This window comes from Arachis ipaensis, chromosome B4 (genome assembly GCF_059453495.1).
Source record: "Arachis ipaensis isolate K30076 ecotype BB chromosome B4, ASM5945349v1, whole genome shotgun sequence".
Lineage (NCBI taxonomy): Eukaryota > Viridiplantae > Streptophyta > Magnoliopsida > Fabales > Fabaceae > Arachis > Arachis ipaensis.
In genome coordinates this window covers 341,764-358,654 of record NC_142439.1, presented here as the reverse complement: position 1 = coordinate 358,654, position 16,891 = coordinate 341,764, and the positions used below count along the sequence as shown (strand labels likewise).

The following is a 16,891-nucleotide window of genomic DNA, read 5'->3' as shown; positions in this document are numbered from 1 at the left end:
TTTTGTGATCCTTAGCGTGTTAGTCGGGATGGTAGGGCCCATGGCAAGTGGGCAGTGGGTCCGTTCCATCGTCATAGTCCACTCCCGTTGCTATCAACTCAAATATCACATTTATTATCACACACCAGAAAAATTCTTTGATTAAATGTATCCATACGACTTAAGAAGAAAAACTTGACATCTCATGTTCATGATAATTATTGGCAACATACTAACATACAGGAAAAGTACAACGGAACGGAATCCTCTAGCGTTATTTCCGATCAAAATTTTCTTTTTATAGTATATATGTACGTAGATAAATAGAGTTGTATGTTGATTAAATTAAAGGGCAAGAATCCCGGTTGAGAATATTTGTTCTTCCCATGAGAGTTCTACAGCTTCTGATCTACAAAGCTCTTTGCGTTCGTCCATCATCATCTGTCTTGAACGACACTCTGGGCTACAAAACCCTTTCTCTCCTCTGCACACGCCATATCCACAAACAATTATTAACCAAACTCCATCCGGCATATGTATCACTTGCATGCCAAACATCAAAATAATCGTTACCTGTACATGTATATGTCTTTGCCATCAAGTTTCTTTCTGCATAAATGGCATGAACTGAGAAAATTTGATGTGGGGAATACTGGTTCGCATGAAGGTTCAACAAAATCTGATGATGGGGTTTTGTTGTTGTTGTTGTAGCACCGTCCATGTCTTGGAACATCACTATAACCACCATCATAGTACACCTTAGTGAAGGTCTTGTTAGGCACGTGGCATGTCACGTACGTGTAATCTTCCAAGCTTCCACCCACGTCAAAATTCTCCCCATCTTCTGGGTTTCTCATGGAACAAACCGGGATCGGCTTCGATCGGTTCAGATTCGGGACACAAACGGTGCGTTTGGGCAACTCTTCGTTATCAAGAGCCACCACAATTTTGAGACCAACACCACCAAGATCATAGCCCTTTAAGCCCCTTGGCGATGATTGCTGAGCTTTCATATCCAAGGGGCTTCTTGGGCTACCCGTTGCTGCGGTGTCTAGAAGCACCGCAGCTGCACGGCCTCCCCCGGAGACCAATAATTCGGACAACTTTCCGATCATTGGGCTGGGCCTCTTCCCCAACATCAACATGATCGGAAAAGTTGTTGTTTAGTGAGTGAAGGGGAGGTGTTTGTTAATTTGTTTGTGAGAATTTGGGGAGTGGAAATGTGTGCTTGAGGGGTTGTATTTATAAGAGTGATGTTTATGTTTTGTTATGTTAGTGGGATGTGTTAATATCATTATCATTCATGGAGTGGTTGGACTAAGCACCTAGTTTTGCTTGGAATTATGCTGGGTATGATTGCTACCTAACATTAATATTTTATTCCTCTCTTATTATTTAATTAAGCAGATTATGGTGTAAAAATTGTATAGTATATTGGTGTAAAAATCTATTTATTGTTGGATGCACAACTCACATTAAAGATTTTGAAAAATAATAATTAAAAGATTATGATTTCTTTTTATACATAGTGCCTATATTGGTATAAATGATTTTTAAACTTAGTAATCTTAATAGGATTCTAACTAGTGTGATAAGATATGATTTAATATATGTGTAAATATTTTTATCAATAAAGCTTTATATTTAAATAAAATACTTAATTAAATTTAACCAAATTATTATAATAACTTTTTGAATTACGCATCTCATCCTTCTCTTCTTTTTCCTTTTCCTCCTCTTTCTCCTCCTCCTTCTTTTCTTTTTTCGTTATCGTCATCCCCAATAACACTAATATTTTGCAAACATCTTTATTAATTTTGATGTTCTTTGATGCCATTATTAAATAATTTCGACTCATTTCTTAATTTATTTCGATTCGTTTATGTGTTAATTAAGATTCACTTAATATTAGTGATAAATATTGACCAAATTTTTTATTTCTTAAGTAATTTCGGTTCAGTTCTTAGTTTAATTGTGGTTCAATTGGATCTAGAAATGAATTCGATGTGTTTTTGTTAATGATTGAGACTTTTTTACTACTTGTTTAAATCTGAACTGATTGAACGGAATAGAGTGGAATCTAATACAATTGAATAAAGTGATAATGAATAATTTCATTCTTCTTTGTTAAAAAATTTGGTCAATTCTTATCAGCAGCATCAAGTGAACCTCAATTAACACGTAAATGAACCGAAATCAGTTCAATTTAGAACAAACAATTAAAAGGATTCAATCATCAACAAAAACACATACAATTTATTTATGGATTCAAATAAACCTCAATTAAACTAAGAAATAAACCGAAATTACTTAAGGAATAAAAAGTTTGGTCAATACTTATTAACAGTATCAAGTGAACCTCAATTAATTCACAAATGAACCGAAATAAACTAAAAAATGAACTAAAATTATTTAATGATGGCACCAGAGAAAACCAGAAACAATAAAAATGTTAGCAAAATGCTAGTGTTGTTAGTGATGACGATAACAAAAGAAGAAGAAGAAGAAGGAGGAGGAGACGAAGAAAGATATATTTTGCGTTATTAAAATGCGTGTGTGTATACACTAATGTTATGAATGTGATTTTTATTGAATTTGAGACAACTTAATTAAACTTGATTGTCAAAAATATTTAAATGTGTAACTATTACTGAATTGTATTTTTATATTAACAGTATATCAAAACTAATTTTAGTAGAAACATGTATTCAACTAGACAGAAGAAAATCAACTACAAATGATATAGTGGTATAGGATCTCAAAGAAAACAAGGTTCAATATATTTAAACTTTAATTTGAATAATTATATATAAGTTATGTTACATGATCAATAATTTTGTAGTCTACATGTGATTAAGATTTAACCAAAAGAAAGAAAAAGAAAATCAAACTAATTAAATATTTTTTTATTCTTTTTGAAAGAAAGAAATAAAATTATCAACTAAAAAATATTAATCTGCTAAACTTTTTTATTATATTCATAATTTATCTAGTCTTTTGGACTAAATGCTAGAGTTTATAAGTAGGAATTAGCTTCTTAAAAATGATAATATTGTCGAAAACACTAAAATTAATATTTTTTATATTCTTAATATATTAAAAGTACATTAGAATAAAAAAAATAATCTCAGTATCCGAGATTAAACTGTCTTTATTTGTGGTAGAAGAAAGATTGGAAAGTATTTGCATAGTTGGATGAAGGATGTATTTGGACACCCATTATTGAAAGGAACAACATAGCTGACCCCACCCTATTTCACTTTCAGAAAGTGATTTCTTGCTCACTCTCAAATTACATTTATATCCTTCGGTTTATGCTGGAGTCTACACAAATCGAATCTGATCCAATTTGGTCAAAATTATACTTCTAACCATTTCATGAATATATTAATTTTTCCTCTTATTTTCCACTTCAAAATTACTATTCAATATTTTTTCAAAATAATAAAAATAAAACAAGAATTTATCGGATGAAATATGTAATTATGATACCAACATGATTGTCTAAAGAATTAGATATTATCCACAAAAGTGGGATCTGATAGCAGTTGAGATTATATCCATTTTGGGCCTTCTAAGCAAATAATGGATCTGAATTGCGATGCAAGTCTTTTGCAGAAGCAGAACAAATCCAATAATCAAACATGAAATAAACCACAAGGCTTACAGCACATGCATGCTATAACTCTCAATTCAAAACAGAATCACATGAAACTCTATCTATTCATTCATGCATGCACGCATAACCAATTAGAGGCAAATGAATTCTCAATGAAAGAGGTACATTACAGCAAGAAATTAAGGGTTATAAATTTATAATTATAGGTGTACATACTACATACTAACAAGTTAATACGATAATAGATGACGGGTAGAATAACAAAAGATATAAGAATCTATAGTTAACTAGTTTATCCATTGCGCCAAAAATACAACATATGTATATCCCTTTAATTTGTGGGGCTATACTTATACATATAGCTCTTTACTGAAAAAAAGCCTAGCATATATATCAGTCATAAATAATATCTCTTTTATAATTTTAATTGTCTATGGTTAAACCTTTTCTAATTAGAATTCTTATTTTTTAGTAGTGGATCCAAAGTACTTTGAGAAGCACCATTTATAAAGGTGACTTTCAATCAATCAATTTTGACATTCCCTCACTCCAGTAACTTAATTAGCTTGAAGATAAACACTAGGCTTGGTTTAATTGATTGAGTCAGGGATAGATGTGGGAGTGTATAATCGTGTAAGACCCAGAATAGGCCAGGTTTATGCAATGCAATGTGACAACCTACCTGCCTAAATTGACATATATTTATGTACCTTTAATTTCCTTAATCTATCTCCATGCAGCCACATCACCATTATAATCCAATTCCTTCTATCTTTGGACACGCCTCACGCCTGTGTAGGTATTATCATATTAAGAAAATTACAAATATAATAATATTATTGCACATGTATGTGGTCGAGCTGGATGCATGCATGCTACATATTTATGCATGGAATCCTTATGACTTTTCTTCCTCCTTCCCTTTTCGGTTATAAATAACGTATACAATATATTAACTTCACATATTCCACCCCACTATTTTTGAAAGAGGAGTGTTAGGGGCAGTAATTTTTGTGATTTGTAGCCATTAAATAGTTATTAATGATATTTTTAATGGTGTAAAATTACTTACTTTTCTTTTGATAGTTACATACTGACCAGAATTTAATAAAGTTGTTGGCCCTAGACTTTTCTATTTTTAAAATAGACACTTTCCTTTTTATAATAATTAAATTAAATAACATATATTTTAGTTTATTTAATTAAAATACTCTTTAATGTAAAATATTTTAACCTCTTACAAGAATATTTAATCTAAAATTTTTATATATTTCATGATCAATAATAAAAAACTTAAAAATAAATAAAATATATTACAATAATAAATGAATTTTATATTATTATTTCTTTGTTTGAAATAATAAAATAATTATTACTAATTTATATATAAAAAATAATTATTAAAGAGTATTTTAATTAAATAGATTAAACTGCATGTTATTTAATTTTTAGAGAAAAAAATATATATTTTATAAATTAAAAAAAATAAATATTATTTAATATTTCATAGAAGAGGAAAGTGTTATTTTTTCTAAATTTTTATATTTGTCGGTCGTATTTTACAAAAATTTGTTAAAATTACACAAACACATAGCTGCAAATGTCAGAATCTCAAGTCAATCTAAGTTATAACAACCTTGACTCAAAGAGAACCATTTGATTGAATATAAACCAATCCAAGGGATCAAAATGAAAGGAGAACGACCTTAATCCCAAAATCTTCGGTGAGCAACAAAACTCACAACTGTAGGCTATAGCTGTGTAATGAATTATTGAATTCTCCCCTCTATTTTTTGCTTCGATTTTGTTATCTATAAATAATTGTCCACTTTTTTTTTACCGTATTTGTGCTAAGCCAATTCTTTTTTCCTTCACTTTGTTTTTTTCCTCCTCCTCCTCTTTCTCAAAACTCATTAAAGCTTCACACATTTTTACTGGTAAGTATCTTTCATCTCTAATTTCTAATTTAGCTCTTTTTTCCATTATTTCATTCTTCTTGTGTAATTTTACTATGTAGACATGTAGTATGTATGCATACATTATGTGACTACATCTTTCTTTTTTTTTATCAATCATCATTAAGAAAAAGAAAATTGTGGTATATTATATTAGCCAAATAAATTTATGTATAAATTTTCTTTGAAAAGATCTATATTGACATACAAAAACTAGCATTACATTATCCAAATAAATTTAAGTCATTACTTGTCTCTTTGTTTTGAAGAATAACTGTTTTGACTTTTGCGTATGAAAACTGAAAATATATTATGTTCACATTACCTTATTTCCATGTGTATTTTTAATCATTATACAAACACTTTTGGCATTTACTTTATTTGCTATGTATATTTTTAATCCTTATACAAATACAAATTCATTATTATTATTATGGTAGTTAAAATAGCTACATAAATTTAATAACATTTAAAAATTATTGTTAAAATTAAATTAATATTTTTTTAGTATTTAAAAAATAAAACTAATAATATTAAAAAATATATATATAAAAATGTGTGTCATATTTAAGTTTGCCAAAATTATATAATCGCAATAGCTACCATAATGATAGTCACTGTACACTCTACCTTAGAAGTATATAATCATCAAGCTAAGGTTACAACTTACAATACAATAGTTTCTAATAAGTCTTTTTAATAATATTAATACTTGGACATTCTTTATGTTTTCAACAGTTGTAGGTGCAGTTTATTTGGGATTAAATAAATCTTGAGAGATAATTATACATAGATGGCGAAGGATCAACTTCAAGTGTTGAATGCACTTGATGTGGCAAAAACACAATGGTACCATTTCACAGCAATTATCGTTGCAGGAATGGGATTTTTCACCGATGCCTATGACTTGTTTTGTATCTCTCTCGTAACGAAGCTACTTGGCCGTATATACTACCACGTCGACGGTGCACCAAAGCCGGGAACCTTACCGCCCGATGTCTCCGCCGCAGTTAACGGCGTAGCCTTCATCGGAACACTTTCTGGCCAGCTCTTTTTTGGCTGGCTAGGTGACAAGCTCGGCAGAAAGAAAGTCTACGGCATGACTCTGTTGCTTATGGTGCTTTGCTCTGTCGCCTCCGGCCTATCGTTCGGCCGGGAACCAAAGTCGGTTATGACGACGCTTTGCTTTTTCCGGTTCTGGCTCGGATTCGGTATCGGAGGAGATTATCCGCTTTCTGCAACAATTATGTCAGAGTACGCAAACAAGAAAACTCGCGGTGCGTTTATCGCCGCCGTCTTCGCAATGCAGGGGTTTGGAATCTTGGCCGGAGGCATATTTGCAATCGTTATCTCATCGATATTCAAGGCGAAATTCGATGCTCCTCCCTATGAGGTTGATCCAGTAGGCTCAACTGTTCCAGAAGCAGATTTTGCGTGGAGAATAATTCTTATGTTTGGGGCTCTTCCCGCTGCACTGACTTACTATTGGAGGACGAAGATGCCAGAAACCGCGCGTTACACGGCATTGGTTGCGAAGAACATGGAGCAAGCTGCAAAAGATATGTCTAGAGTTATGCAAGTGGAACTCCAAGCAGAGGAGTTGAAGAAAGAGGATCAAACTAAGGATTTTGGCTTGTTCTCTAAGCAATTCGCTGCACGTCATGGTTTACATTTGCTTGGAACAGCAAGTACATGGTTCTTGCTTGATGTTGCATTTTACAGTCAGAATCTCTTCCAGAAAGATATCTTCAGCGCAATCGGTTGGATTCCTCCTGCGAAAACCATGAACGCATTGGAAGAAGTTTTCAAGATCGCGAGAGCTCAAACGCTTATAGCTCTTTGCAGTACAATTCCTGGATACTGGTTTACAGTAGCATTCATTGATAAGATCGGAAGATTCACCATCCAATTGGTTGGCTTCTTCTTCATGACAGTGTTCATGTTCGCCCTCGCAATTCCTTATGAGCACTGGACTCTGAAAGAGAATCGCATTGGATTCGTGGTGTTGTATTCGTTAACATTCTTCTTCGCAAACTTTGGACCTAACTCAACCACTTTCGTCGTCCCTGCAGAGATCTTCCCTGCAAGATTCCGCTCTACCTCCCATGGGATTTCGTCGGCTTCCGGCAAGCTTGGTGCTATGATTGGTGCTTTTGGATTCCTATATTTGGCACAGAGTCCGGACAAGACCAAGACTGATGCTGGTTATCCTCCCGGTATCGGTATCAAGAATTCCTTGCTAGTATTAGGAGTGGTTAACATTTTAGGGTTTTTGTTTACATTTTTGGTACCTGAGCCAAAAGGAAAATCTTTGGAGGAGATATCAGGTGAGCATGAGCAGGAAGATGAACTTGAAAATAAAGTATAATTGTTTTACGAGGAATGATAGGACTAGCAACTTTTGTGATTTGTAGCCATCAAATAGATATCAATGATGATTTTAATGGTGTGAGATTGATGTGAGATTTCATCCAATGATTCATTTTTCTTTGCTGGTTACATGCTCGCTAGAATTTGAAAAAGTTGTTGGCCCTAAACTTTTCTTTGCGTTATTTGACGCACTACACTTCTATTTATTTTAGTTAAAAATTTAGCTAATGTATTTCATAAGAATGTATAGTAGAATTATTAATTTAAATTTTTTATAATTGACACATAAAGTTTAAATTTTATTGTTTATTTATTAAAATACAAATTTTAAATTCTTTTATAATAACAATATTAACATATATCTTTAGAAATTCTAAAGAAATATGATAGTTAAATTCTTTATAATTTGGATCATATAGATTTTCTTTCTGTTATTGGACATTTAATATTGCTTTTTTGGTGCCTAACATTTAATACTGTTAATTAGCATTCATGTCTCCTGGCTAATGATGCTTACTTATATACTGCTAATAATATCCTTACTACTTTGCTAAATGATTATTAGCAATTATGAATTATGAGAAAAACATGATATTGGAAAGTTGATTAAGGGAAAAGGCAGCATACAATATAAGCTAATAAGGGTAGAGGATTATTAAACATAAATTATAATAGAGGAATTGTACTAACACGCCACGTTATTTTTATAGGAACGTTATTACAACTATTCATAATCTATTTTCAATGTATGGTGAGTGATTAGTTGCTAATATTAATCAGAATTACTGCGCAACATTGACTACTTATTACCCACAACATCATCATGGTGAGAATACTAAAAACATCGAATAATTTGCGGAAAATAATTGGTTGGTGTTAGTAATTTAGATGATGATGCTCTAGCATCTGGCGATCTAAATCAGAAGAGGAATGACATGGAAGAATCGTCAAGACTCAAAAGAATGCACTACATACTTGCAACTTCAATAATTGAGGCAACAGAAAATAATAAAACCATGTCCTCAAATTGTGACATTTGAGTCTTATGTTGAGTGATATTTTTTTCTCACTATTGTGTTTGGTGGTTGAACTAATGCCTCTTTTATTTAATTCTATTTCTAAGATTCACCCTCCAAAGAAGGTATGGAGACTTAAAATTAGGGTATTAAGGACTTAAATTGTTCCTTCATTTGAAATCATGATATTGCAAATTCAATGGAAGTTGTTCTTGTTGATGCAGATATGAGTGGTTGTTCATTGTTCATTTTTGGTTGATTTTATTTATGACTTTCTTTGATCTTAAATTTTAGTTGTTGTGACTGTTTTTTATGTTTAATTTATTTTCGCAGTCTAACAAAATTCAGACAACTGTTAAGAAGCAGCTGATAAATAGGTTTAAAGAGAATATTATTGAGGGTCAAACATATCAAATGGCATATTTAGTGTTGTTCCAAATCAAGATAATTATAGGGCAGCAGAACATGAGTTTAAGTTGGTTTTTCTTAACCGTACAAGTGTTGTTCCTGTCCCTGATGATGCTATCCCCAAGACATGTTTCAGTTTTTGTCCATTTAATGAGCTCTTGAAAATGATTGACGATTATGTTTACTTAGTTGGTAAGTGACTTTGTATCTTTTTTATCCCCTTCATTTTCTTTTTTTTCTTTCAGTTTGTTTTTTTTTCGTTGGTTATTTTTATTATGGAAGTGTGCACTTTTGTACTGTAATTTTATTGATGTTTGTTTTCTGATAGATATGACTGGATTGCTAACTTCTGTTGGTGAAGAAAAAGAGTATGTGAAAGACGGTAAAGTGATGAAGATAATCGTTCGAGTTTGTTTTGTGCATCTTATCTTCATATTGATTGTGTTTTATATTAATTGCCTATTATTTATATTATGAACTGTCCTGTGAATTTTTAATGGTATTTTATATTGGATTATTAATGGATCTAAGTTTTAAAAAAAAAATTTCAGGTTGACAATATGTTGTGCTCTGTTTGGGGAGTACGTGGATGAAGTGCATCATTTCTTAACTAGGTTCTGGTTATATGGAGCAGCCAGTTGTTGTGATCTAACTTGTTAAAGTTAAATTCTTTAGGGGTAGTGAATATTATAATATTCAGGCTTCACAATTTCTTCTCAACTCTCTATTTTATATTTATTTTTCTGTTTCTCCTTTTTTATTTATTCAGCCGGTTGTTTTGTAGGACAAGTTGATCTCCAAAATGTTATTTTTTAATCCTGATTTGGCTGAAGTTGTTGATTTCAAAAACAGGTTATTAGATAGTATCTTAATAAATGATATATTTAATTCATTGGTGTTCCTATGTATAATTTTAACTTAGCTAATATGATTTCATTTTATTCTCTTTGTTTATGTTTTAAGTTTAGTTGATCTTATTTCTGATTTTTTTAATCTTTTATTAGTATGGCTGATCAAGGTATCAATGGAACACAACTATTGTTTATTGCTAATGAGGGCAAGGGTGTTTTATTGGAAGATAATTTTATATGGCTTATTAGAATATGCACTATTGAGGAGCTTCATGATAACAATGAGGTTTATTAAGTTTTCGATGTCTTTAGTCAATTTTGACTTAGTTATCTTTTAATAAAAAAAGTTATGCAAAGTTATGTTTTCCATTTGTATCTCAAGGTTTATTTTTATGTTATAATAGGAAGGGTCTTTTGTGATTTTTGGTATTATGAGATCTATTGTGGAAGAAGGACTTTAGTGGTATTCATCTTGTGTTTGTGGAAAATCAATTCAGCCTCAAGGTGGTGTATATTATTGTGATTTTTGTCAGCATTATGTTACCAATGTGACTCTTAGATTTGTTGTGTTTATTTATTTATTTTTGCATGTGATATTGACTTCTGTTTTCTTTTCTTTCTTTTTCCTTCTATTGTTTCATTCTCCTTGTTCCATTTTTTCTAATTATAGTTGTTTTCTTGTGTTTTTTTTTTTTTGGTAAATTTCTTATTAGGTAATTGTTCTATGATCAGATATCGGATCAAAATAGCTGTTGAGAATGACGGACATGGTGTATTTGTATTGTTCGATCGTGAGACTTCTTATTTATTGAAAAAAATAATGTGCTAATCTGTTTGGGGAGGTTTAAAAGGATGCAAGTGTATGTGATTTATGCTTTTTTTTTTCTTGTTGAATTTAGTAATAGATAAGGTCTGTTTGTGTCATGTATAATTATATCTTTACTGTGTTTGAGTGTGTCATTGGCCCTTGATTTTTCTAAGAACCATGTGCTCAAATTATTTCATAGGTTGTTTGTGGAGATAGTTATCCTATGATGTTCTAACAATTGCTGGGAAAAAAATTGCTTCTTAAGATAGATATCAAGAGTGTTGGTGCTAATAAATATTTCGGAACTTTCCCGGTGAGAAGAGTTTCCGATGATGCTGCTATTATTGCCATGTTTGAGTTGTATAATTATGATGCTGATGATGAACGTACTCCAGTCAAGGTTGCCTTTTCAAACTCTTGTATTTGATATGTGTCTCTTTCGTAATGTTGTTTTAGTTTATTCCTTGTTTTTTTTATTGGTTTCTTTTCGTTTGATTTTTTTTATGTTTTTAATAAATCCTGTTTATGATGGTATTTTGGAAAAGATCCCTTCAAGTGACCGTGAATATATTGTTGGCAAGAAGGATCTGTGTGAGGTGCTGAGCGAGGGTATTTCTTCTGATGGGATTTGTCCCAATGTGAAGACAAACTGCAGACCTTTTATTGATTTTTTTGGTGAAAAGGATGCTGAAGTTTCTGGATTGGATGATATAAGCAGTGAAGTCGATATTATGAAAGAGAAAGAAAAAGCTGAAACAAGTTTTTTAGGCACTATTTTTCTACCATGAGTGATGTTTTATGTAGAAGTGATCACAAAAGATAGACATTGTATTATTTTTGTCTTCTATTAATAATTTCTTGTTATATATGTTCTAAATATACTGAATAGACTTGATTTAGACGTTTCTTTAGTACAAGATAACATTGATCAAATGATAAAGAATCAAGAATTATATTTGGTGCATACAAAGGACGGATACACATTTAAACTGATATATACTTTGTGCTTTTTTTTGTAGTAACCATGTGAAAAACAAATAAATTACATATAATCGAATTATTAAAATCTATCATAATAAATTAAATGTACGTGATAACTCTTTTTTTTTTAGGGTGATGTGTTAGTTCCAGATATAATAATTGCTAGATATGGTGCCGAGTTAAAAGATGAAATTGTCCTAATTGATCACCGTGACAATTGTATCAAACTTAAAATAAAAATTCGAGAAAAAAAATCTGGATACCTTCACATGAGGTAGAAAACTTATTTGCTTTCTATAAGTTCAAAAGTATGGTGAGAATCTATTTAATGTATGTCACAAGTGGAATATATTTTTTTTGCTCTTGTGGATAAGCGAAATGTTCCAATCTATGTGAATTTTTATGAATCTCATTATGTTAAAGATATTATTGGGATATCTTTGTTAAAAGTTATCCAAGATAAGTTAGGGTTAAACTACTTTGATGCATTGGAAGATATTGTTTTTGGTATAGAAGATAATGGGATATATGAGAATATGAAAATGTTAGAATTTACAGTTTTTTTTTTAATTATTATTAATTTTGTACATGTTATATATAATAAATACATTAATTAAAATATAACATGTACAAAATTAACAATAATTAAAAAAAAATTGTAAATTCTAACCTTTTCATATTCTCGTGCATCCCATTATCTTCTATACCGGAAGCAACATCTTCCAATGCATCAAAGTACTTTAATCCTAACTTATCTTGAATAACTTTTAACAAAGATATCCGAATAATATCTTTAACATAATGAGATTCATAAAAATCCACATAGATTGGAGCATTTCGCTTATCCACAGGAGTAAAAAAAAAATATTTCACTTGTGACATACATTAAATAGATCCTCACCATACTTTTAAACTTATAGAAAGCAAATAAATTTTCTACCTCATGTGAAGGTATCCAATTTTTTTTTCCTTGGATTTTTATTTTAAACTTGATACAATTGTCACGATGATCAATTAGGACAATTTCATCTTTCAACTCGATACCATATTTAGCAATTATTATATCTGGAACTAACACATCACCCTAAAAAAAAAGAGAGTTATCACATACATTTAATTTATTATAATAGATTTTATTAATTCAGTTATATGTAATTTATCTGTTTTTCACATGGTTACTACAAAAAAAGGCACAAAGTATATATCAGTTTAAATGTGTACCCGTCCTTTGTATGCACCAAATATAATTCTTGATTCTTTATCATTTGGCCAATGTTATCTTGTGCTAAAGAAACGCCTAAATCAAGTCCATTCAGTATGTTTAGAACATATATAACAAGAAATCATTAATAGAAGACAAAAATAATACAATGTCTACCTTTTGTAATCACTTCTACATGCAACAACACTCATGGTAGAAAAATAGTGTTTAAAAAACTTGTTTCAGTTTTTCCTTTCTGTTTCATAATATCAATTTTACTGCTTATATCATCCAATCCAAGAACTTCAACATCCTTTTCACCAAGAAAATCAATAAAAAGTTCGCAGTTTGTCTTCACATTGAGACAAATCCAATCAGAAGAAATATCCTCGCCCAACACCTCACACAGATCTTTCTTGCCAACAATATATTCATGGTCACTTAAAGAGATCTTTCCCAAAGAACCATCCTAAACAGGATTTATAAAAACATAAAAGAAAATCAAACGACAAGAAACCAATAAAGAAGAAGAAATGAATAAACTAAAACAATATTATGAAAGAGACACATATCAAATACAGGAGTTTGAAGAGGCAACCTTGACTGGAATACGCTCATCATCAGCATCATAGTTAAACAACTCAAACATGGCAATAATAGCAGCATCATCGGAAACTCTTCTCACATGAAAAGTTTCGAAATATTTATCAGCACCAACACTCTTGGTATCCATCTTAAGAAGCAATTTTTTCCCCAGCAATTGTTAGAACTCACAGGATAACGATTTCCACAAACAACCTGTGAAATAATTTGAACACATAGTTCTTAGAAAAATCAAGGACCAATGACACACTCAAGCACAGTAAAGATACAATTATACATGACACAAACAGACCTTATCCATTACTAAATTCAACAACAAGAAAAAAAGCATAAACCATACACTTGCATCCTTTTGAACCTCCCCAAACAGAATAAACACAACAAACCTAGGAGTCACATTGGTAATATAGTACTGACAAAAATCACAATAATATGCACCACCTTGAGGCTGAATTGACTTCCCACAAACACAAGCTGAATACCACCAAGGTCCTTCTTCCACAATAGATCTCACAATACCAAAAATCACAAAAGACCCTTCCTATTATAACATAAAAATAAACCTTGAGATACAAATGAAAAACATAACTTTGCATAACTTTTTTATTAAAAAACAACTAAGTCAAAATTGACTAAAGACATCGAAAACTTAATAAACCTCATTGTTATCATGAAGTTCCTCAATAGTGCACCTTCAAGTAAGCCATATAAAATCATCTTCCAATAAAACACCCTTGCCCTCATTAGCAATAAACAATGGTTGTGTTCCATTGATACCTTGATCAACCATACTAATCATCACAGAAGAATAAAAAAAGAAAAAGATAAAAAAAATCAGAAATAAGATCAACTAAACTTAAAACACAAACAAAGATAACAAAATGAAATCATATTACCTAAGTTAAAACTATAAATAGGAACACCAATGAACTAAACATATCATTTATTAAGATACTATCTAATAACCTGTTTTTGAGATCAACAACTTCAGCCAAATTAGGATTAAAGAACAGGCGAGTAGCATGCATAATATTTTGTAGACCAACTTGTCCTACAAAACAACCGGCTGAATAAATAAAAAAGAGAAACAGGAAAATAAATATAAAATAGAGAGTTCAGAAAAAATTGAGAAGCCTGAATATTATAATATTCACTACCCCTAAAGAATTTAACTTTGGCAAGTTGAATCACAACAACTGGCTGCTCCATATAACCAGAACCTAAGAAATGATGCACTTCATCCATGTACTCCCCAAATAGAACACAGGGTATTGTCAACCTAAAAAAAATATTTTAAAAAACTTAGATCTATTAACAATCCAATATAAAATACCACTAAAAACTCATAGGACAGTTCATAACATAAATAATAGGCAACTAATATAAAACATAATTAATATGAAGATAAGATGCACAAAACAAACTCTTTTGAAGATAATTCAAGAACAATCACCTTCATCACTTTGTCGTCTTTCACATACTCTTTTTCTTCACCAACAGAAGTTAGCAATCCAATCATATCTATCAGAAAATAAACATCAATAAAATTACGGTACAAAAGTGCACATTTTCATAAAAAAATAATCAACAAAAAAGAAACAACAAACTGAAAGAAAAAAAGAAAATGAAGGGAATAAAAAAGATACAAAGTCACCTACCAACTAAGTAAACATAATCGTTGGTCATTTTCAAAAGCTCATCAAATGGACAAAAACTAAAACATGTCTTGGGGATAGCATCATCAAGGACAGAAACAAGACTTGTACGGTTAAGGAAAACCAACTTAAACTCGTGTTCTACTATCCTATAATTGCCTTGATTTGGAACAACACTAAAATATGCCATTTGATATGTTTGTCCTTCAATAATATTCTCTTTAAACCTATTTATCAACTGCTTCTTAACAGTTGCATGGATTTTGTTAGACTGCGAAAATAAATTAAGCATAAAAAAACAGCTACAACAACTAAAATTTAGGAACAAAAAAAGTCATAAATAAAAGAGTAAATGCCTTTTCGAGTCTCTAACCATTTGTTCGATGGACTTCCCACCCCCTAAGAAATCTAAACATCCAAATCGGTCCCTATCTACTTTGATATATGTACGTTTCAGTCCCTGGTTAGGGACCGGAAAGGGCATTTACTCAAAGTAGATAGGGACTGGAACGTACATATATCAAAGTAGATAGGGACCGATTTGGGTGTTTAGATTTCTTAGGAGGTGGGAAGTCCATCGAGCAAATGGTTAGGGACTGGAAATGGCATTTACTTTAAATAAAATCAACCAAAAACGAACAATGAACAACCACTCACATCTGCATCAACAAGAACAACTTCCATTGAATTTGCAACATCATGATTCCTAAATGAAGGAACAATTGAAGTCCTTAGTACTTGATCCATTGGGCGGACACAATGAAACCAGATCTAGTGGAACATATAATGAAAAGGTTCTTCCGAATAGATCGGGTGTGTTCCCCCAGTCCACAACGCAGATTCTAGAAAGAGGAAGTAAAGAGAGAAGGAACTGACGATGGATCATCTGATCTTGCCCACCCAGATGCTAAGGGCGCTCCTGCTCCCTCCCAAAGAATCTATTGTTGGATCTCATAACGACAATCGATCGTTCCTCGTCAGCGCCTCTCTGCAACTCCCCTGGAGAGCGTTTCATGGTTCACAACTACAGGAAATGGCAGAGGTGGCAAGAATCATTCGAAAGCTGGCACCGACAGAGAGCCAGATATGGGTTCATTTTTGAACAAGAAAAAATATCGGGATTAAGTTGAGAATGAAGAGAGAGTGTACCCATTGAATTTCTTCTGTAAATAGAAAAAAGAGGATAGAACCGAAGAGATGAATAAAATTTCGAAGAGAAAAAAAAAAGGAGAAGAAAGAAGCAGTATAAATGAAGAAAGAAAAGGAACGCAAAAAGACATGAGACTCTTAAAGTGACATTTTTTGAATTAAAAAAAAAATCTAAAAAATCACAAAATACCACTTCAGATATGAATCCTCCTCTATACCATTGATATATAGATAGATAGATTCATAGCATGGTCCTACACTATATTATTTTAAGATTCACCAGTCACCACCACCAT

The 16,891-nt window shown here is 31.5% G+C and overlaps 3 protein-coding genes across 3 annotated transcripts; 1 reads left to right on the top strand and 2 right to left on the bottom strand.

Moving 5' to 3' along the window:
* Positions 1 to 160: 160 nt before the first annotated feature.
* Positions 161 to 1,327, bottom strand: LOC107638410 (cyclin-dependent kinase, putative (DUF581)). Its single transcript, XM_016341664.3, has 2 exons — positions 553 to 1,327; positions 161 to 463 (listed from the first exon to the last, which is right to left on the bottom strand). The coding sequence occupies exons 1-2, from the start codon at positions 1,122 to 1,124 to the stop codon at positions 325 to 327; spliced, it is 711 nt and encodes a 236-aa protein (XP_016197150.1). The 5' UTR covers positions 1,125 to 1,327; the 3' UTR covers positions 161 to 324.
* Positions 1,328 to 6,346: 5,019 nt separating this feature from the next.
* LOC107638411 (putative inorganic phosphate transporter 1-7) lies at positions 6,347 to 7,939 on the top strand. The gene has a single exon (XM_016341665.3). The coding sequence runs from the start codon at positions 6,347 to 6,349 to the stop codon at positions 7,919 to 7,921; it is 1,575 nt and encodes a 524-aa protein (XP_016197151.2). The 3' UTR covers positions 7,922 to 7,939.
* A 5,535-nt stretch (positions 7,940 to 13,474) lies between these two features.
* Positions 13,475 to 16,674, bottom strand: LOC107638413 (replication protein A 70 kDa DNA-binding subunit A-like). Its single transcript, XM_088485616.1, has 6 exons — positions 16,104 to 16,674; positions 15,450 to 15,717; positions 15,216 to 15,312; positions 14,949 to 15,070; positions 14,758 to 14,842; positions 13,475 to 14,582 (listed from the first exon to the last, which is right to left on the bottom strand). The coding sequence occupies exons 1-6, from the start codon at positions 16,191 to 16,193 to the stop codon at positions 14,486 to 14,488; spliced, it is 759 nt and encodes a 252-aa protein (XP_088341742.1). The 5' UTR covers positions 16,194 to 16,674; the 3' UTR covers positions 13,475 to 14,485.
* Between the last annotated feature and the right edge of the window lie 217 nt (positions 16,675 to 16,891).

What these genes read in the sequence shown, in the direction of transcription:
- LOC107638410 (XM_016341664.3), bottom strand. Translation starts at nt 1,124, where the DNA reads ATGTTGATGTTGGGGAAGAGGCCCAGCCCAATGATCGGAAAGTTGTCC. An exon ending in AAAGACATATACATGTACAG is followed by an intron (nt 464 to 552) that starts GTAACGATTATT and finishes TGGCGTGTGCAG; the next exon opens with AGGAGAGAAAGGGTTTTGTA.
- LOC107638411 (XM_016341665.3), top strand. Translation starts at nt 6,347, where the DNA reads ATGGCGAAGGATCAACTTCAAGTGTTGAATGCACTTGATGTGGCAAAA.
- LOC107638413 (XM_088485616.1), bottom strand. Translation starts at nt 16,193, where the DNA reads ATGGATCAAGTACTAAGGACTTCAATTGTTCCTTCATTTAGGAATCAT. An exon ending in TTGTTCTTGTTGATGCAGAT is followed by an intron (nt 15,718 to 16,103) that starts GTGAGTGGTTGT and finishes TTATTTTCGCAG; the next exon opens with TCTAACAAAATCCATGCAAC. An exon ending in CTTGAATTATCTTCAAAAGA is followed by an intron (nt 15,071 to 15,215) that starts GTTTGTTTTGTG and finishes TATTTTTTTTAG; the next exon opens with GTTGACAATACCCTGTGTTC.